Source organism: Lipomyces chichibuensis (genome assembly GCF_038497645.1).
Source record: "Lipomyces chichibuensis strain CBS 12929 unplaced genomic scaffold V1513scaffold_5, whole genome shotgun sequence".
NCBI classification, from domain to species: Eukaryota; Fungi; Ascomycota; class Lipomycetes; order Lipomycetales; family Lipomycetaceae; genus Lipomyces; species Lipomyces chichibuensis.
In genome coordinates, this window is record NW_027117457.1 from 267,456 (window position 1) to 289,045 (window position 21,590).

The window sequence follows — 21,590 nt, forward strand, 5'->3', positions numbered from 1 at the left end:
GTCACTGTCAATCAGGAAATCAATAACGGCCAGTTGCGTGTGTTGCATCAACTACCATATATGCCGAAGGAATGCCGCCGCTTTTGTCCCGGGAGGAGCCGAGTTCCCGAAAACCCAGGGGCACTGAATCTGGATGCATATTTCGTAGGCACCAACCAATCGAGCGAGTTTGTTTTACGGAGAGCGCGTTTGCCGGATACCTGGCGTTGTAGTACCGGTTTCTCGCGATTTCCTGCGGACTGCCGGTGCAACAGCAGGGAGTCTGGAATTAATGGTGACGGGATGTTTGATAGATAGAGTTGTATTATAATTTGGCATAATCAATAGTTTAGTTGAATCACATGTGTCCGGCATTTTGGCTTTTGTTTTCTAATTTATTATCGAGTAATCATTGCACTTTGGAATCAAACCTGTAGTGATTTGAGTTACACCTTTTATAAAAATTCCCTACTTATAGTGTTTAAGCTGTGGGTTAACAATGAGCGCTGTGAACAGGGTCAATGACGTCATAAAAATCGTTGTTGTTCTTTGACACCTGTGACGCGTATCGCCCTCCGAGCATTCCTGTTGAACTGCCGTTAACTTGGAACTCCTTCCAACTCATTGTTGACACACCTCCCTGTGCGAACTACTCGCTATGTTATCTGCACAGTCAGCGTCCAGTAGTATTCTGGTTCATAGACTCCCAATTCACTTATCACCAGACTGAGCAAAACATTATGACCGATCAGGTTATTTTAACACCGTTTCCGCGTCTATTGCATACTGTTCAAGACGCTAATCTTGTCAACTCAACACACTACGAATCATTCACGTTCGACAATGTGTTCAGCAAACGGGAGGATCTTATTCGGGCGTGGGGTAGCTTGCTTCATCGATACACTCTGGAACCGGTAGTGACCTTTCTCGTCGTGGATGAATCCACAACCAGGACAGTCACTTACGACAACTCGACAAAGATTGTTGCGGCACGCTACACTACTAGTAATATTGATGTGAAGCTAGGGACTGCAATCGGTTTTGGTGCTGCAGATCTTCCGGCATTGCAGGCTTCTATGAATTTGAACTCGGGAGTATTGTTGCTGAAATTGAGTCTTGCCGATTTCCCTGCTGCCTTTAGTACTATTCTATCCTCTCAAATATCCACTATTTTCAAGCATGGTTCTGCAACGGACAGTAAAGAATTTCACGGACTCAGTATTCTCAATTGTCCAAGCGCTAAGATCGACGGGCCCGGGCTACTTCACCATATTCCGGACTTTACCAGCTCGTCAACCGCTATGGAATTTTACAACAAGGATAGCTCGGTATCCACTATGACGTACAAAGAACTCAATCGACTGAGCTCTATTCTCGCGCGTGCAGTCTTCGCCAGATCTGTTACAGAATCTAAGATTGTTCCAATCTTGATCCCGCAGGGCCGGGCAATGTATGTCGGAGTTCTTGGTGTCTTACGTGCAGGGAAAGCTTTTTGTCCTGTTGCTCCGGACGATACGCCGCGGGATCGTATTAAATTTATATTCGAAGACACGAAGGCGGATGTCGTTCTTGTCACGAATGAGTCCGCTGATTTGGTTGTAGGAATGGGTATACAGACAATTGTTGTCCAGTTAGAGGATTTGGAAGGCGAGGAACACGACGATTTTGAGGATGACAAAGTCATCGGCGATGATGTTGCGTATTGCATGTAGGTGACTGTAGTCTGCCGACATATATACGGAAATGCGCTGATTCGTTATTAGGTTCACCAGTGGCTCTACCGGCTGGCCGAAAGGCGTTCTCGTCACTCACACCAATGCGACACAAGCAATTCTTGCTCATACCTTTGTTCCACCATTTCAGAGATTTCTTAACTTCGCATCCTTAACGTTTGACGTCTCCGTTCTCGAGATATTCCTGCCTTGGTATCGTGGAGCTACGCTTGTGTCGGCATACCGTCCTCTACTCCTCTCAGATCTCACTAATGTTATCAATCGAATGCAGGTCGACTCGGTAGAACTTACGCCTACTGTCGCATCTCTTCTAAAGCATGACGAAGTTCCAACGTTGCGTGTCGTTATGACCATTGGAGAGAATCTCACCGCTGATGTTATTCAGCAGTTCGGCACTCCTGGGCTACTGTATAACACGTATGGTCCCACTGAAGCCACAATTCAGTGTACTGCCGCTGTTGATGGCACATCTAAGGACTTTGTTGAAGGGGATGTCGGTGCTCCATTGACGACAGCAGGAGTCATAATCGCTGATACGGGGATCCAAGATCATATAAAGCCCTTACCCGTTGGGTGGGTGGGTGAACTAGTTGTGACCGGTTCTCAGGTTGCGAAGGGATATCTGAATCGCCCGGAACTGACAGAATCTGTGTTTATAAACGACAATCGCCATGGACGTTGCTATCGTACTGGAGACCTTGCGCGTATCCTTTCGAACGGCCGGATTATCTTCATCGGCCGCATGTTTGAAAGCCAGGTTAAAGTACGAGGTCGTCGTATTGAATTGGGTGAAATTGAGAATGTCTGCGGAAGAAGTGCTGTTGCTTGTGTTTCGCAGTCCAGAATAGTCGTAGTTACTGATGGCGATGTGGATGATGCTCGTCGTTCTGTTGAGAGGACGTTGCCTAGCTATATGCTTCCACACAAGATTTGGCATATCAATAAGATTCCTTTATTGGCGTCGGGTAAGACTGATCGCAAAAGAATTTTTGCTTATGCGGAGGAATTGCTCCAGGAGCGCAGTCCATCCGATAACTTGTCGGAGGACTATGCTTCCGTTGTGGAAAGAACACTTGCTCATACTGTCAAAGAGGTTGTGGGTACGCTTCCCGGCCCGGAAGTTTCTCTCCGATCTATAGGAATTGATTCCCTCGGTGCCATGATGGTAGTTAGTCACGCGAGGCGGATCCTGAGGCCGGAAATATCTCTCTGCGTTGCTGATGTTCTGGGACATGACACGATTCGTCAGATATCGGTTTCTTGTTTAGCAAAGGTGACTGAAAGCCAGGGAGTCAGGCGAATTGACAATTTACTCAGCCAGTATACTTCAGAATTCTCTTTGTCAGATGACGTTATCGGCGTTTATCCTACAACGTCTCTACAGAGGTCCATGCTCTACGAGTCACTGCGAGATTCACGACTCTACAGCAACTTCATTCATTTCATCGTCAGGAATGAGAGGTCCTCGGACAGAATCATTGATGGCATCCGAACTGTGATTGATAATAATGAAATTCTGCGTACGGGATTCTTGGCCACAAATGACAATTTGGCATTTATTCAAGTTGTCTATGCAGATTCGCGACACCTTTACATTTCCGACGGCTGTATAGAGAAGTTCACGTTCCATGACATGCGATTTCCGCCGCTCAGAATTAGAATAACTAGGAGAGAGGACGTCGTTTGGGTTGTCGATGTTGTGATCCATCACGCAATATATGACGGATGGGCATTTGATATGTTCTTGAAACAATTGGAAGATGCAATTTTCGCAGGAGCGAAAGATATAAGTTATGTTCAGTTTCGGGAAGTTATGCCATATATTTTGGATGCTGAAGACAACAATAATGATTTCTGGAATTGCTACCTAAGGAATGCGGTGGCTAACTGCATTCCCAAGCTTGTGCCGCCTCGATCGCGGCCATTTGACAATTTTGTGGACAAGCTGTCAGTAGATATTGATCTCTCGAGCGTACTTATTGCCAAAGTATGTAAGAAGTTCAAATTTACGGCACAGAGCGTCTTTCAACTCGCATGGGCACATGTCTTGTCTGGATTATTTGTACCAGACGATAAAGGGAGCATGGACGTGGTGTTTGGAACTCTCATATCCCGTCGGGTCGCATTGGCTGGAAGTCGTCTAGACTCAGGTTTTGGCCCTATGTTTGCTACGCTACCATTTCGTGTATCACATCCATCGAGTGGCATTACCATTGCAGCAGTTCTTGAACAAATCAGCAGCAACGCCATATTGGTAATGAGGCATTCAGATCCCGCGTTTGCTGAAGTTGTGAAACTTCTGTCGCAAAATAGTGCAGGAACTTTATGTTCTGCAAAGCTGGGTAGTTTGTTTGCTTGGCAACAATCGGTGGCTCAGAAATGCGAGAACATAACCATCGCAGGAGGTTTCGATCGTCTCGAGGTAAGTAAGGTGCTAGCCCACACTCCGATATGTCGTACTCCTAACCTTGTATAGTTTGAAATATTGCTTGAAGTCGAGCCTCGGGATGGAAAATTTATAGTTTCTCTTACATACCATACTTCGAAATTATCGAAATCACAGGTGGAAAGTTTATTGCAACAATTTGAGGCTTTAGCGACGTTCATTGTCAGTTTCATAGAAGAAGATATCTCGACGATCACATCAGTTACCTACAATGACAATGCCTTAGCCATTTCAAATTCACGGCCAAGAGACTTCAATGAATTAAAAATCTCTGCCTTGGATCTGTTTGACTTACAGTGTGAGGATATTGCGATTCAGATTTTGCAAGAAAACCGAGGCCTTCGCCAGATTAGTTATCGAGAGCTGCATCAGATCTCCCAGGGGTATGCTTCAATTTTACATGAGCACGGTATTGGCCATGGAGATTTTGTTGGTGTGGTTATATCGAAATCGATAGAGCTCTACGCTATTATCACTGCTATATGGAGTCTTGGTGCGGTATACGTTCCCGTTGACATAGCCACTCCCGTTGCTCGCGTTAATAGTATAATGCAAGGAGCAGGGGTGTCATTGTGTTGTGTGAGAGAGCCCGTGCCAGGATTGGAGGTCCAGCTAGAGATACCAGACTATTCCACAGTACAAATCGGCGACGAACTTCAGAGAGTTGAGAGCTTGCCCCTTGACATTGCGTACGTAATATTTACGTCTGGATCTACTGGCAAGCCGAAGGGTATTGTGGTTTCTCATAATAATCTTGTCAACAATATCTTGCAGCTATCGGAATTGTATCCTGCGCCGAATCAGGGGTCAAAAATGCTCCAATTTTGCTCCGTCGGATTCGATGTGTCAATCTTCGAAGTCGTATACTCGCTCCATCACCACATGATTCTTTTTTCTGCAACAAAAGATGTTATTCTTCCAAATCTCTCAGAGATAATTAAAGACTATTCAATCACTCACCTCAGCATGACCACAAACGTCGCATCTCTCCTAGATGCTGCACTTGTGAAGAAAGTCGAGTGCATTGTATTAGCTGGAGAAGCTATGACATCAGCCGTCTTACAGTTCTGGGAGCCTTTGCCTGCGATAGTTATCGATGCATACGGCCCATCGGAAATGACAAATGTCTGTACTGCGTTTATTGATAAGAAGTTCGGCGATGACCTTGCGAATATTGGCCTACCATTTCCAAATACCTCTTGTTTCATTCTTGCGCCCGAGGGTACCAACATCTTGCCGATTGGCGCTGTTGGAGAACTGGCCTTTGGTGGGCACCAAGTCGCTGCCGGATATCTAAATTCACCGGAGCTCACTGGTGAGAAATTTGTCGATCTCGGAGACTATGGGACAGTTTATCGCACAGGAGACTGCGCTCGCATGATTGCAGATGGAAGTATAGTATTTCTTGGGCGGATGGATCAGCAAGTTAAGATTCGAGGACAGAGAGTCGAGTTAGACGAAATCAATAAGGCTGCAACTGCAGTTTCGGATGTTAAACAATGTGTCACGATCTTGGTAGACGAAAGGTTGGTTTCATTTATTCTTGCGGCAGGTAATGACATCCGCGTGGAAGTAAATGTGCGTAATGTGCTCGACGCTACCTTACCTGCGTACATGGTTCCATCTGATATCATTGTTGTCGACAAAATGCCAATAAATTTGAACGGTAAAATCGATCCCGGACCTTTGACTGCACTTCTGGTCTCTCATACGGAAGCTGGTGGTGAGGCAGTGGAGGATTTGGTTTTCGACATTGGTACACATCGGGAGCGTGTTTTTGCAGATGCTTTAGTAGAGTCGGTACATAATGTATCTAGCAAAGAAATCAGATTAGACACTCCGATCTTGCGGTATGGGTTGGATTCAATTTCCGCGATTCGATTTATTGGCCTTCTTCGGCAAAATGGCTTTAATCTCTCCATTTCTGATATCGTGCGTGAGGCGTCTATCCGAACTATTGTGCAGAAGTGTAAGACGAAGGGTGATATTGTGGACACAAGTGCTGGAGACAGAAAGATCAAGGTCTTCGCCTCGGAAGTCGAATCATATGTTAGTTCTGGCGGCGTCGACTTGTCGATGGCCGAGTCCATCTTGCCCTGTACAGCTATGCAGGAAGCATTACTTGGGTCTCATGAGTCATACACAAACTCTTTTCTTCTCAAGCTCGCTGATGACGTGGATTTACTTCGCTTGAAATCTGCCTGGGAGTCTGTCGCTTCATCTCGAGAAATACTACGGACGGCATTTCTGGATGCTGGTCCGAATTCGATGAGTCGTTCGTTTGCACAAGTGATTTACGAGCGCAACCGATTGCAATGGCAGGATGTGGAATATCAAGAGTATCACGAAATGGTGGATTTCTTGCATTCAATGAAGTTTACAAAACCAAGGTGCCCTTATCTTTTAACTCTGTTCTCGGGTGTTTGTGGACACTATCTGTGTGTTTCAATGCATCATTCCTTGTGAGTTTCTACAACTGGCTCGCTCAGAGACGCTAGTGATACACATATCTAACCTCTAATCAGATTTGATGGCTACGCGCTCAATTTGCTGCTTCAAGACGTCGTGCGAAACTTCAGCGGCCACCCTATTCCACGAAGGACATCGGTTTACGGTGCTATTGAAAATATCGAGAGTGTTGATACGTCACACGGAGTGTCTTTTTTCGCGGATCTGCTGAGAGGACATGAAGGTCTATCATTTCCAAAATTGTCGACTTCAGCAGCAAATGAAGTTCCGGCGCTGACCTGTGACGCAAAATTGTACTCAAGGATATCACTTTCAGCATTCGAGTCTGCTGTCAAGGACTCTGGCAGTACAGTGTGCCCTATAGTTCAAACGGCGTGGGCAAAGCTCCTCTCCTTGGTAACTGGTACCCATGACGTCGTGTTTGGATCCGTTGCGAGTGGACGCGGAGCGTTTCCAGGTAGTGATGACGTCGTGGGTCCAATATTCTCTAGCTATCCTGTACGGGCAAAGTTATCATCGACATCCACGAACGCTGAAATAATTCGGCAGCTGGAACATCTCGATGAGGAGTCCGCGAAGTATCTGTTCACTCCGATTCGAGAAGTACAGAAGAAAGTTGCTACGAGACAACCAGGTACACAGAGATTGTTCGATACAATGCTTATTTTGCAGTATATTCGTACGGCTAGAGACGGATTTGATAACGAGGTTTGGAAATGTGCCGAAGAGGGCAATGACACGGGCGGTGTAAGCAATTGGCTACAACCATTTGAGTTTTTGATCTGACAATATGTGCAGCTATCTATCATTTTAGAGATTAGACGAAAGCAAAAGCAAAACGTGTTAGAATACTTTCTGGAGTATAAGAGGTAGGCGATCTTGCGTTTATGCTCTGTATTAGTGTCTAATGGCTATAACGTCAGGTCTCTGCTGGATGAATCACAAGCCAGCTTTTTACTCGACATATTTGATTTAATCCTTTACGACACTACTCGTCGTTTACATGCCAGAGTCTTTGATTTCACCACTTTCTCTACATCAGAAATTTCTATATCACCGGCTCCCACGAAACTACAGGCTCATGGATTCCAATATCTGCACAGTGCTTTTGAAACTAATTCAATAGACTTTGCAAATCACACCGCTTTGGAATTTCTACGTGACGATGGCCAAATTCAGAAATGGTCGTACTCCGAGCTGAACACCGTGGCTGTTCGACTGGCTTCATATCTCTGTAAGGTGTGCAATGTACAAGTTGAGGATTCTTTACCGACGTGCGTGTCCAAGTCTCCTGAATTGTACCAATCGATTATTGCAGCTCTGAAGGTTGGCGCCGCGTTCTGTCCTATTGACACGTCGATGCCGACAAGCCGAATTTCCTATATGCTACAAGAGCTTCAGGCCAAAATTATACTCGTCGATAATGCTTCAGAGGAGTGCGTTACGCAACTTGTTGTCTGCGAAGCCCTTGATATTCTCGTTGTCAACATTTCGACGCTAGTTTTTCATGATACAGATTCTGTTGAATTAGATCGGAATGTCCTGGATGACAGTATTACAGCTTACAGGATATTTACATCCGGTACGAAGTTCGCGATCATGGCACTACGTATGTGAGCTAATTTGATAGGAACAACGGGAAAGCCGAAAGCTGTAGAAGTCGAAGTCAGAAATGCTGTTCAAACGATTTTGGCATCAAAGTATTTGATTCCGCACAATCGAAATACTCGGCTTCTTCAATATGCGTCACCAAGCTTCGACATGTCTATCTACGATTGTTTCATTGCTTGGTCTTTTGGTCTTACCCTATGTGCAGCCGATCAGCAGATTATGAGCACAGATTTAGAAAATGTCATCAACAAACTTGGGGTCACTTTACTAGACTTGACGCCGAGTGTTGCGTCCACTATAAGACGTACCAAAATTCCCTCAGTAGAATGCTTGTACTGTATTGGAGAAATCTTGCCGCCGAGTGTTGTGGATGAATGGGATGGAGCATGTGTGAATTCCTATGGTCCAACCGGTAAATCTACTCTGTGTCCGTTGTTTGGATATTGTTGACAGGTATTGTTAGAGGCTTCTATGTGTTGTACGATGACTCCCGCTTCCAAGACGATCCGTAGTGCAATTATTGGGCATCCTTTTCCGACGGTTTCGTTCTATATTCTTAATCCGGGGACAGAAGATATATTGCCGGTCTTGTCTTGCGGTGAACTGTGCATCGGCGGTTACCAAATCGCTAGGGGCTACTATCGAAAGGAAAAGCTTACCACTGAAAAATTCATACGACTCTCAGACACTCCTGTGTTTCGGACAGGAGATTTAGGAAGAATGCTAACAGATGGGTCTATTGAATTTATCGGAAGGATTGACGATCAGGTGAAACTTCGAGGCGTGCGCATTGAATTGCAAGAAATCGACGCTGTTATTCGCATGGAAGCCGAGGCGAATTATTTGTTCAACGGTGTGTGCACGTTGATTATGCGGCAGCCAACTGAAGGGTCGCGGCTGCAACTAGTGACTTTTATGGCCTTTAAAGCCGCAGATGAATCCTCAGATTGTTATACACTGGAAATAACGGAATCGATTGAAGGTCTTCTCAGGATTGCTCGTGATGCCTGTAAATCGTTCTTACCTGACTACATGGTCCCAACTGCAATTATCCCGATATCTAGAATACCTCTTTCTTCTGCGGGGAAGGTATCTAAGGCACAGCTTCAAATTGTCTACAATCAGCTCTCTGTTCTTCCCAAGTGCACAGATGGCGAGAAGACTGCATATATTTTCACAGAAACACAAGCAAGGATTCGGGAAGTTTTTGCGGCTGTTAGTGGCGTTCCAGCTTCTGATATTCGGCCAAATACGACGTTGTATCAGCTAGGCATGGATAGTATATCTGCCACCCAGGTTGCTTCGCAGTTGAAAAGGGCTGGATTGCAGTTGACAGCTATAGATGTCTTAAAGGTAAGTTCTGCCAGGAAAGGGGAACTGAAACTGATTCGGCATTTACTAACACTTAAATCGTATTAGTGTCTAACCATTGAAAAGCTTGACAAGGTTGTCAAAAATAAAACTCTGGCAAATGATGAGGATCTGGCAGAACTATTTGAGGAACAATATAGGTCTTGTATTCTGAAAGAAATAGGTTTCTCGGAGACGGACATTGCACATGTCTATCCTTGTACTCACACACAGGAAGGAATTCTGTCACAGTTTCAAGCGAGCGCTGGTCTGTTATATGTCAATCATATAGTTTTTGAGGTTCCAGCTTCAATTGCATACGACCGATTGTTTGAAGCTTGGATGTCGGTATTTCAGAAATATGACATTTTGCGAACCGGATTTTTGGAGTTGGATCACCGAAGTACATTTTCTTATGCTCAGATAGTTCACACGAATCCCGATTTCCAATGGACCAAGTCTAAAATATCTACTTCTGACAACTTGGAGGAATTTGTTGACCAACGAGTTGGAGAGTACTGTCAGTATTTCCTTAGTCACCTTCATTTGCCCCAATTGTTCTTGGAGTGTATTGATACGCATGTTGGATCCTCTCGGTATCTACTAATGACTGCCAATCACGCTATTTTTGACGCGCTGCTGCTCAATAAAATTTTAAGCGACGTGTGTGATCTTCTCAGTGGCGCGGATCTCACGTCACGAGACTCGTCGTATCGGGAAGTCTTGAATGCTATACTTCGCCTTCAATTATTGGCGACCGGTGACAGTGGCAGTCATTTTTGGAAGAATAGTCTTGGTACAGCAAGTGTTACACGAATTCCAAACTTGAATCCTTTTCGTACAGACGTCGTTGATAGGAAAACAGTTGAGAGACAGCTTTCATTGACATATGAGCTGCTTCAGCAGTGCTGCACGAAATTGAACGTGTCGGTCCAGTCTGCTGGAGCTGCGACGTGGGCTAAGGTATCCAGCCAGTAATTGTGTTAATTGATAGTCCGAACTGATGTCCAATTTTAGATACTATCGAGCTACGTTGGAGAGCCAGATATTGTTTTCGGAATAGTTCTATCAGGTCAAACGGATATTGAATCGGCGTCATTGTCTTTGTTTCCATGCTTGACTACGGTTCCATTTCATGTTCATGTCTCGGGATTGAATTCGGAGCTCCTACAGGTTGTGGAACAACAATCAAGGGCCATTCTTGAGTTCCAGCATACTCCTCATAAGTTTGTCCGCGATATTGTTGGACTGCCAGAGTCTTTGTATGACACCATCTTTCTTTACCAGAAGGTCCCGGCGCATTCAAATAAGTCTGATCCATGGAGGAGACTTATCGAGCACGGGGCCACGGAGGTATGGGAATTCTTTGATACATTGCTCCATCGTATAACAGTATATAGTATACATGCTCACTGGAAATTGAACCTCTCGGCAATGGATCTGTCACATGTCGTCTTCATTACAATTCGTCTGTAGTCCCGACTGAGCAAGCCAACATAATCCTCCAACAGTTTGACTACATTTTGCGTGAGCTCCTGATCATACCGCATAGAGACTGCTGGCGACTAGATCTGCCAATTGACGTGCTTTCCATCATTCCACCAAAACTAGATGAAATCCCCTCAGATGTTAAGCTTCTACATGAATTTGTTGAGCGAGAATCGCGACTCAACCCCGAAGCCATTGCTCTGGAGTTTGCAACCACAATTGAGGAAGATCGAGTGGATATAGAAAGATGGTCTTATGCTGAGCTCAACAGACAAGCGAACAAAGTAGCTAACTATATCTTATCGACATTTGCAGTGCGACCGAATGACAAAATTGTCACATGCTTTGAGAAGAGTCCAGAAGCATCATTTGCCTTTGTGGGAATTTTGAAGTCTGGTTGCTCGTTCTTAGCTACTGATGTCACAGCCCCAATTAGTAGGAAGAGATATATCGCCGATGACTCTGGTGCCATATGTGTCTTGACACATGACAGGCTGCTAAACGAACTCACGACTAAAGAGATAAAACTCCCGGTTGTTTCTGTTACTTCCATTGATGTTTCCAACTCGCCTGACACACCTCCCTCTGTCCATCTTCAACCGGAGAATTTGTGTTACTGCCTATACACGTCCGGCTCTACCGGTAACCCGAAGGGATGCGTGCTCACTCATGAGAATGCTGTCCAGGGAATGCTTGCATTTCAGCGACAATTTAAGGGAACTTGGACGAAGGAGTCGAGATTTTTGCAGGTGAGTCTGACACTTTTTTATAGGCATTAGCATTTGTACTGATTTTTCTAGTTTGCATCTTTCCATTTTGATGGTAAACTTTAGTATTGTGAAATTCTAGTTCATTCCAGTTCTAATCATATGGCAGTGAGCGTTCTGGAACAGTTTTGGAGTTGGTCGATCGGCATTACGGTTTCGTCTGCGCCCCGCGACATAATTCTGAGAGGTAATTGTAATTGTGCCACTTACTATTTTATATCTAAAAAAATTCTTCAATAGATATAAATCTGTCAATAAATGCGCTTGGAATTACTCACATAGACTTGACTCCGTCTTTGGCAGCTTTAATTAAACCAGAAGAGGTACCATCGCTTTGTCGTGGACTTTTCATTACCGGCGGTGATCTGCTAAATCAAGAGGTGTTGAACAGATGGGGTGATATGAAAGTTTTGTACAATGCGTACGTAACTTCCCAAGTTTCCTAATTTGCGCTTTGATGGTGAATATTAACCGTGCATAGGTACGGACCAACGGAGGTTACAATTGGTTGTACGATGCGTAAACAAGTTCCAAAAAATATCCGCCCTTCAAATATTGGAAAGCAGTTCGACAATGTCGGTACGATCATCGTTTTTGCTGCTACGGACATTCCAGTTCCGAAAGGGGCGATTGGTGAGCTTTGTGTTTCTGGAAAGCTTGTCGGCAACGGATACATCCAGCGCCCTGATCTTACAGCTCAAAATTTTGTCCACAGTGAAAAGCTTGGAACAAAGTACATCAAGTTCACTATTGTATCCATTAATCATTATTATTAATATGATTTTAGGATGTATCGGACAGGCGACCTGGTGAGATTGCTGCCAGATTTATCCTTCGACTTTATTGGCCGTAAGGACACTCAAGTCAAACTTAGGGGTCAGCGTCTTGAAATTGGGGAAATTAATTCTGTTATAAAGCAATCGAGTGAGCATGTACGGGACGTTGTTACTTTGATTCTTAAGTATTCTATACATCATAGCGATCAGCTTGTGAGTTTCGTTGCAATAGCCGCCGATTCCTCTTACGGAGGACTGATTCCTGCTTCGCCTTCAACGAATTCGTTTATATGGTCGGTTTTCAATTGTTGCAAGTCCAAGTTACCGATGTATATGGTCCCCACTTATATATTGCCTCTACAGAATATCCCTCTGTCGATTAATAATAAAATAGATAACGAGGCTTTAGCGAAATTATATACTGAGGCAACGCCGGAGATGCTTGGGTCATATTCGGAACAGAATTTAAGTGCTGAGTTATGGAATAAGGTAGAGGTGGAAATACGGGACAACGTTAGCTCATTAATTGACTTGCGAAGTTCCTCTATCGGACTCTCCACTACATTCTTTGAGCTTGGGTTTGACTCCGTATCCCTGGTCAGTCTTCTAAAGCGTTTGCGGAAGTTCTATAGCCAGCTGACAATGTCTACACTCATGCGATGTATGTCATCTCTATGAAATGAGTATTTATGTATTTTTGCGGTAATCTAATTTAATCTAATTTATTTTTAGTCCCGTCGATTCAGCGCCTCGCTAAGCATATTTTGGAAAATGACGGCGTGGTAAATGCGGGCGTGGTAAAACACTCCGCGAACTCGCAAAATTATGGGATCTTGAATTATCGTGACCAAGCGTGTTGTGAACTGGACCTGAATTCTGAAGATATTGAGTACATAATTCCCTGCACGCCTCTTCAAGAAGGCATGATTGCTTGTGCTCTCAGTTCAGAGAACGATATTTTGTATTTTAACAAATTTTTCTTTGAGCTTTATGAAGAGGTCGATATTTCAAGATTGCAACAATGCTGGAATGCTGTCGTGCAACAAAATCAAGCTCTCCGAGTGTCATTCTTTCAGACAGAAGGAGGCGTTGTTCAAGTGATTTTGAAGGATTGGACGCCAGTCTGGCTAGATTATACGAATGCAATTGGAGATTATCGTAAGTTGGCTGGCAACTTGCTGACTGACTACTGGAAAAATGTCAAGTTGTCGCGTCCGCCTTTGATCTTCAGTGTAATGTCGACAGGCCAATCCAGGCTCCTATTTATGGGATTGTTTCACGCACTGTATGATGGTACATCGATGCAGACTATTCTTAATGACGGTACGGTGGTTGTTAACTGTGGCGTTTCTGGTAGTCGTGTCTATTAACGGAATCTATAGTGGTTAAGTTGTACTTTTATATAGGAGTGCCGAATCGCCCATCATTTGTGGAGGCCCTTTATCGGATTCAATCGTCGGTTGACATGATTGCTGCGAAGGAATTCTGGACAGAGAAGCTCTCTTCTATAGAGCTTAAACAATCGCCGAAGCTACAGAAGTCTGCTGCCGGGAGCGCACTGACTCATACTCTCTGCTCTTTGCCATACTCTAAAATCCAAGAAGGTGCTAGATACTTACGCTGTACTCCTCAGGTACTTTTGCAGACAGCATTCGCTATTTCTCTCTCGAGATTACAAGGTACCGCGGTGTCGTTCGGATTAGTTGTAAGTGAATACCGTTTTTGTCTCGCGAAACTTAGCGGCATTAATGCTCTACAGGTGTCGGGTAGATTGTTTCAGGATGACTTGGATGACGTTGCTGGGCCATTGTTTAATACGCTGCCACTGGCTATAGATATTTCCGCATTTCGATCATATCGAGCTATTGTGGGCTGCCTGCAAGAGTACTCAGCGCAAATGATGCAGTATATACACACTCCTTTGAGAATGATACGCAAATGGCTCAATGTTTCGCCGGAGACCGACGTGTTCAATGCTCTCTTTGTCTTTCAGAATACTTCTGCGTCTGAAACCGAAGAGAGTCTTTGGAAATCTATTCCTTCAGATGAATATTTAGCGGATGTAGGCGTCTTGTATGAATTGCGGTGTTAATGGCTTACAATCTTTAGGAAGCGATATGCTTTGAAGTGGAATGCTCTCACGAGCTTTTAAATCTAACTTTGGGATATCTCCGATCGTACATTGACGACGAGTTGGCTCAATCATTCTTACAGTACGTTGATGTTACGGTCAACAACATTATACGTGAGCCAGACGGGGCGGTAGATATCAACTGCAAGTTAAAGCAAGTATATTCCGATAGTCATTGCCAGAATTCAAATAAGAGCTTACCACCCACTGACTATGACGCTACTGATTCGGCTGTATTAGAAGAGCTTCGACGGTCAGTTGCTAAAATTGCAAGAATCGAGAAGACAGAGGTCCAAGATGAAATATCGATCTTCCGTTATGGCCTGGATAGTATTGATGCTATTAGACTTTCGGCATCGCTGGCTAGAGAGGCGATCGATCTACCACTTAGGACTATTTTAAAGCATCCATCCATAAGGTCCATGTCGCAAGCACTAGCAAATACTCCTGATCTAAGGGATGACGCTATAGCCTTTCCTAGCAACATTTCTGTGAAATGTGACCTGGAAGAGGCCGCGCCACACAGTTTTGAAAATTGCGAAGACGTATACTACTGTACGCCCTTACAGGACGGTATATTGACGGAATCACTATTTTCAGAAAATGCATTTTATGTCAACCATGTGGGTATACTACATCTAAAATCCTGAAGATAACTAACAATGAACAGGTCATCTTACTCGTAGAGGAGCACGTGGATTTTGACAGGTTGAAGTGCGCCTTGTTGGCCACTTTGAACAGCAATGCTATTTACCGATCTAAGTTCGTTTCATTACATCAATGGCTGACAAGTTCGTCATCTCATTTTGGAATGGCAGTGCTCAAAGAATCGGCCGTGGACTTCGGTTACAAATTGGTTCGTGATTCCACGTGGGCTTCGGAGTTACAGTCGATATCAAACAACATCTCAAAAAGAATTGATCCTTTTCGGAGTCCGCCTGTGCATCTCCAGATTATTGAGTCCGAAACTAAGCGAGCGATTGTGCTGACAATGTCACATGCACTGTATGATGGACACTCCATGGGATTATTTTTCAGTGACGTTTACGAAGCGTACGAACGATCCAGGCCTATACCACGTCCTCATTTTGAACTGTTGCTATCCAGGATAATTGCGGAGTCGCAGGGAGAGAATCACATTAATTATTGGCGGGCGCAACTGCGAGGGAGCTGTATAGAGGATTTCCCAGATCTCAATTCTAGAACGGACGGTACAGATCGGTCAACGTTATTGTGCCGAGCCGAAATGTCGAGCAAGGTTTCACCGCAGGTACTGTCAGTGTTCGCGAAGAGGAATGGCATCACTTTCCAGACAATTGGGCAAACGTGTTGGGCGATTCTGCTCTCCTACTACCTCGGACTCTCAGATGTTGTCTTCGGAACCGTGCTCACCGGGCGAACAACCGAGGAAGACGAACAAGTGCAATTTCCCAGTATGGTTACGATTCCTATACGCGCCAGTATTCGCGGGAGCTTTTCAAGTATGCTTCGTCGAATGCAACACTACGTGAATACTTCTCGTGACCATCAGTACACTGCTTTGTCTTCCATTTTTCAAGCCGTTTCGGGAGGACGAAGGTTGTTCCATACGCTGTTTATATATCAGAGACGCAATATCCCGATACACAGTCTATGGCAGGCGATTGATGGATGGTCGGCAGTTGAGGTATGCTTGTCGATTCTAGAATGTTTATTGTGATCTCCAGTAACAGAGCATAGTACACCGTAGCTACAGAATTTGAGCAACTTCCCAAATCTATGACATGGAGAGTGGCGACAAAAACTTCGAAAGTTGGACAAGAGAGCGCTGAGGCCCTAGTCCAACAGTTGGACACTATACTACGGCAGATGCTGCAGTCCCCAGAATCGTGCAACTATTATGGATCTTTGGATAGTGATGATGGGCTATCACTGAGCAGTCTTGTTCAACTCCCATACGGTGCATTACGGCATATGATCAACGGCAAGACGATTGGTGGAAGTACCACGCTTGAAGGCTATGAAGCGCAAGAGAATTTGCGGGTAAGTTCTCATGGATTATTCTGTGTAGGGTTTAGGCTGTCAACAGGCATAACATGTTACATATAGGTATGCGTGGCGGAAAATCACAGTAGGATAGTCATGAGAGGCTGCATTGGCGAGCTTTGTGTTGTTGAGAATGCAAATGATGTATGAATTGCAGACTTCCTACGATTTCTGTGTGAGACGATTCTAACCTCACTAGGAGATTAAGTTGATACCTACTGGAGTTCGAGCCCGCGTCTTGGCCTCTGGTGAATTGAAATATTCAGGACTAGTGGAAGACATTGTGAGTTTTGACGGCCATACTCTTGATCTCGAGAAGATCTCGCATGCAGTTTGTGGATCGTCGGCCGATATTGTCAGAAGTCGGTCACTTGTCGCGAAGACTGCTACCAAAGATATAATCGTGACATTTATTATTAGCAACAGCGATCAGGCCGGCACCATTTTGGCAGCATTCAGACACGCACGAAAGGTTCTTGATGAAAGAGTGCTTCCGTCATATATTATTTCTCTGCGATCTATCTCACTCAGAGAAGAGGATATATTTAACGGCAATATCCTACTAGACAAGTTCCGGAACATAGGACTTAATGATTTAGAGTCATTCACTTACAACTTTCTATGCTCTGGAGAATGGAGTTGCCTTGAGATCTCCCTTCGAAAAGTGCTAGCGCTGGTATCAGGAATAGATGAGGCGCATATTCGGAAGACTGACAGCATTTTTCATTTAGGTTTGGACTCAATCTCTTGCATTAAGCTGTCCAATCTGCTGCGGACCGACAATATCTTTTTAAGTGTGGGTGAGATCGTCGCTTGTGAGTCTATAGAGTCGATGGCCCAACTTGTGGAATTTAATCAGCACAACTTGATTACGACACATACAATAGCTCCCGAAATGAGAATCCAACAGTATGTGGATACCGAACGATTGTCTTCAGAGTTTGGGATCACGAGTGATATGATTCAAATGGTCCTACCGGCTACCCCAGGGCAAGTCTATATGCTGTCTGGGTGGCAGACTTCTCAGGATGTTGCCTTCATATCGACGTTTTGCTATTACTCAGAACTTCGACTTGATAGGTCGGCTATGGAGTGCGCGTGGTTTCGATTGCTGGAGGATCTTCCAGTTTTGCGCACAACATTTATAGCGACAGAGTGTGCAGATTTTCCAATACTGCAATTAATCTTGAAGCCAGAATCCGTCACACATACATTATCGTGCAGCCCTGGTTTCGATTCCAAATCAGATGCATTCTTTGAAACGGTACCTGTGCATTTACATATCTCTGGCCACAAGATCTATTTGACGATTCACCACGCATTGTATGATGCTTGGAGCTTAAGGTTGATTGTCTCTAGCTTGTCAGATTTGTATCACGACGGCACGAAGTCAGCCACAATCTCCCTTGATGCTGCTAGGAATGAATTCGTCTCGCGGGTTAATTGTCCTGCTGAAAGTAAGCGCGAATTCTGGACATCTCAACTTCGGGATGCTTCTACTGTCGATCATACTGTATACACATCTGTTAGACACGGTGAATTCCAGCTAGACGTTCTTATTTCAGCTCCAAATCTGTCATCGTTCTGTCGAAAACAGGGATTTAGCATTAGTTCTTTGCTATTTGCCGCTTATGCGGCTGTATATCACACAGAAGTACTGCGATCTTCATCCAACGAAGTTGTCTTTGGCGTATACAATTCGGGCCGTACAGAGAACATCACAGGTTTGCCAGACCTTGTGTACCCCACACTCAACATTCACCCACTTGCTGTTTGTGTCAAGCCGTCATTACGTGTCATGGCTCATGATATTCAGAAAACCATGCTAGAGATAAACAAAGAGTCGAGATCGCAGGTCAGTTTGTTTGATATTAAGCGGTGGACAGGGGTATCAGTTAACAGTGCCGTGAATTTCCTTGATGGAGTGGGCGATGTTGCGCAGCAAAAAATTGGCATATTTGATCATGTTAGTGATGAAACTTTCGATGCGAAGGGAGCACATCAAAATGGCAAGCAATTGCGTCGTATGATTGACAAAAATTTGGCTAAAGATGCAGTGAAGGTGCGTTCCCAACTCACAACAATCTTGAATTTGACGAAGCTGGATACTAATACTAATAGGTTAATTTTGACGTCGAGCTCTCATTGTCAAATAATAAGCTGAATATCGGTCTGTTTTATAGAGAGCAAGCCTTGACGGGATCCGCCGGCAAGGATTTCATTGCGAGGATTGCCGAAGTATTGGAGAATGAGTTAACCAATCACTAGATATTGTACGATTATTGTGCGGTGACTAACATATCCATCTTATATTGGCGAATCGTTTAGTATACAATAGGCGTCATAACCGATATAGCATTGCAAGCTGCTTAGCAAATAAAACACAAAGGACGATTGTAATATGAAAATCAACGCAATAGCGAAACGAGATCATCAAAAGACAAATAACCAAAACCTACTAAACAACAATTAACTTTTAAGTAACCCAAATAATCATAACACAAGCAAGCAGAGCACCATTGCGGACGAGACATCAAAACGCTAACTCAAAATGATAAAAGCAAATGCTAACTCGATAAAACACGCAAGGAATACGCGGATATAACCATGATATATAAATATGTTAAAATGACATAACCATGAAGTCCAGTGTCTATAGTACAAGTTGAATGAAAAGACGATGAAATCTAAGGTCGCTATGCAATGTAAACCGTTTAGCACCTAGTATTATGAATTAGACCAAATTCCATACAAACGTTAAAAAACGCTACAAGCGATGAATTACGTACATCTTGTATTGGCAGCGAGCAGATGAGTGTCGGGATTCGTCATCTTCAGGTTTGAATTCGTAATCAATTGTAATATCGAGATCTCTAGGGTTCAGAGCATTGGGTTTGTTAGTCAGTCGTCCTGTAATAACCTCCCCGTGCTATAATGAAGTTCAGCAAGCAATTCAATGGTCTTTCGACACAAGTTAGAATCTTACGTTAATTGTCAAAGTTTCTCTAGTGTAAAACACCGTTTGTTTCCAATGCGTGTACTTAGCATGAGGACCTGTTGAGAATCGAATCGGTTTATGACACTTTGAGAACTCAATGTCAAACCACGCGATAAACGCATGGATGAAATCATTGCGACGTGACTTGATGCAAAACTCTTTTGAGAATTCGAGATCTGACTTCTGCACAGTGTAAAGGTCGAGGTCGAGAATTTGGGAGGCGTCCGTTACGACTGCTTTCATGTCGACGGTGTCGACCAGTGGCTCTGTGAGGGCTACTTGTTGAAATGGCGAGTAATCAAATCCGTAGACGTCTGACCAAACTGCATAGCTAATTAATACCCCTTGAACAACGGTAATGTGAATAAAACTTTTCACATACAGCCGATCTTCTCTTCTTTGTAATCGCCATCCTCTATCCCCGCGAGATGCAGAGTAGCTCTGTCAGGGAAGATGAGGCCATCAGAAACTAGATATCTGTCCCTGGCATAAAGGACTGTATCGAGCATGCTCTCGTACAACAAGAAATAGCCCATCCACTCGGAGATAATAATATCGACTTTGTCAAAAGGTAAAACGACCTCTTCCATCTTGCCCTTCAAAAGCGTAATTTTATCCGACAAACCATTAAGTTCTACGATCTTCTTGGCCATATCGATAATAGTCGACATATCAACCTGGAATGGTACTTAGTATGCTTAAATTTACCAAAATCAGTATGACAAAGTCAACGTACGCCAATAACGTGCTTCGCGCCAGCTCTCGCAGCAAACATCGACAATATACCAGTACCACATCCAACATCCAAGACGACCTTTCCTCTAAACATATGACTGTTCTGATATATCGCATTTCGATATGACAGCGTTCTGGTTTCATCTTTTAACATCTCCTCATGGATGCCAAAATGGTCGTACGAAGAGAAATAATGGCGCTCGCTGAAACTGAGATTACTTTCGCTACCGGACGAATTGGGTTCCGAGGTCGACATGTTGAACTAATTAATTATAAATAAAGGAATGGAATAAGGATATGCCGATCGAAAAATTGAAATGTAACTGAGATCTATAAAGACATATATTGCTGGCCGGAAGACCTCAAAAAAATTGATATAAAAGATAAAACTCTAATTGCTTACCCGGTTGCGATTTGGGATGTTAGAGTTTACAAATTGTTTTCGTTAAAGTTGAGTTATATTAGCCAAGGATTCATGAATTTCCATTTTTTGGACATTGAATTAACGCTACTAGCTCATTTACTTTGCATTTTACGGTGTTTATGTTATTGCTTGTAGCGCTTTATATTTACTTCTAGGAAACTTTGATCCATTGTCATATCTGTAACACTATCATCATATAATATATTTGTAAAGCAGTGGTGCTCGAGATCGGCAATTGTCTATAAAAAGACGCTTTTTAAAGTGGCGGACTTGGTGATCTTATCCTCTCGATAACGCAAAAGGATTAGAAGGATGGCCACAGGAAGAATATGGCCGACAAAGGTGGAAATGTCAGCAACACGCATAGGAACATAACGTTCGAAGATTGTCTAACCTAACGCTAAATGGTCTTGTCACCTTACCCAACGCGCTCCTTAATGTTGCTTCATTTTAAGTTGCGGATACAACACCCTCACTCGCCTGTTATCGCGAATTGAATGACATCCTTCCTACACCGCATGCTTTCAGTGGAAATAAAGTAAATTTTATCAAGAGAATAACCGTGATTTTAATAATTAATATATTCCTAACCACTATCCTACAAACGACAGACATCCATTCAACATAGAAAGTAACATTAGTATACACCGATCAATAG

The 21,590-nt window shown here is 43.8% G+C and overlaps 2 protein-coding genes across 2 annotated transcripts; one reads left to right on the plus strand and one right to left on the minus strand.

Annotated features, from left to right (window-relative positions):
- The first annotated feature begins 565 nt into the window (after positions 1–565).
- V1513DRAFT_462661 (uncharacterized protein) lies at positions 566–19,181 on the plus strand. Its single transcript, XM_066899943.1, has 25 exons — positions 566–1,687; positions 1,743–4,134; positions 4,189–6,620; positions 6,684–7,374; positions 7,426–7,496; positions 7,551–8,209; positions 8,258–8,650; positions 8,702–9,591; positions 9,658–10,551; positions 10,606–10,941; positions 10,989–11,825; positions 11,877–11,898; positions 11,953–12,030; positions 12,084–12,264; positions 12,325–12,576; positions 12,631–13,280; positions 13,352–13,942; positions 14,002–14,324; positions 14,379–14,681; positions 14,729–15,373; positions 15,421–16,416; positions 16,470–16,772; positions 16,839–16,919; positions 16,975–18,837; positions 18,897–19,181. Exons 1-25 carry the CDS (start codon positions 720–722, stop codon positions 19,041–19,043), a joined length of 16,998 nt encoding a protein of 5,665 aa, XP_066755322.1. The 5' UTR covers positions 566–719; the 3' UTR covers positions 19,044–19,181.
- Positions 19,061–20,846, minus strand: V1513DRAFT_438983 (S-adenosyl-L-methionine-dependent methyltransferase). Its single transcript, XM_066897140.1, has 5 exons — positions 20,510–20,846; positions 20,156–20,450; positions 19,762–20,096; positions 19,565–19,704; positions 19,061–19,496 (listed from the first exon to the last, which is right to left on the minus strand). Exons 1-5 carry the CDS (start codon positions 20,762–20,764, stop codon positions 19,490–19,492), a joined length of 1,032 nt encoding a protein of 343 aa, XP_066755323.1. The 5' UTR covers positions 20,765–20,846; the 3' UTR covers positions 19,061–19,489.
- Between the last annotated feature and the right edge of the window lie 744 nt (positions 20,847–21,590).

Excerpts from the sequence above, each read along its gene's own strand:
- V1513DRAFT_462661 (XM_066899943.1), top strand. The coding sequence starts at position 720 with ATGACCGATCAGGTTATTTTAACACCGTTTCCGCGTCTATTGCATACT. Across the intron at positions 12,577-12,630 it reads AGTGAAAAGCTTGGAACAAA|GATGTATCGGACAGGCGACC; the intron begins GTACATCAAGTT and ends ATATGATTTTAG. Across the intron at positions 18,838-18,896 it reads TGGCTAAAGATGCAGTGAAG|GTTAATTTTGACGTCGAGCT; the intron begins GTGCGTTCCCAA and ends TAATACTAATAG.
- V1513DRAFT_438983 (XM_066897140.1), bottom strand. The coding sequence starts at position 20,764 with ATGTCGACCTCGGAACCCAATTCGTCCGGTAGCGAAAGTAATCTCAGT. Across the intron at positions 20,451-20,509 it reads GCGCGAAGCACGTTATTGGC|GTTGATATGTCGACTATTAT; the intron begins GTACGTTGACTT and ends GTACCATTCCAG. Across the intron at positions 20,097-20,155 it reads CAAAGAAGAGAAGATCGGCT|TTTGGTCAGACGTCTACGGA; the intron begins GTATGTGAAAAG and ends TTAGCTATGCAG.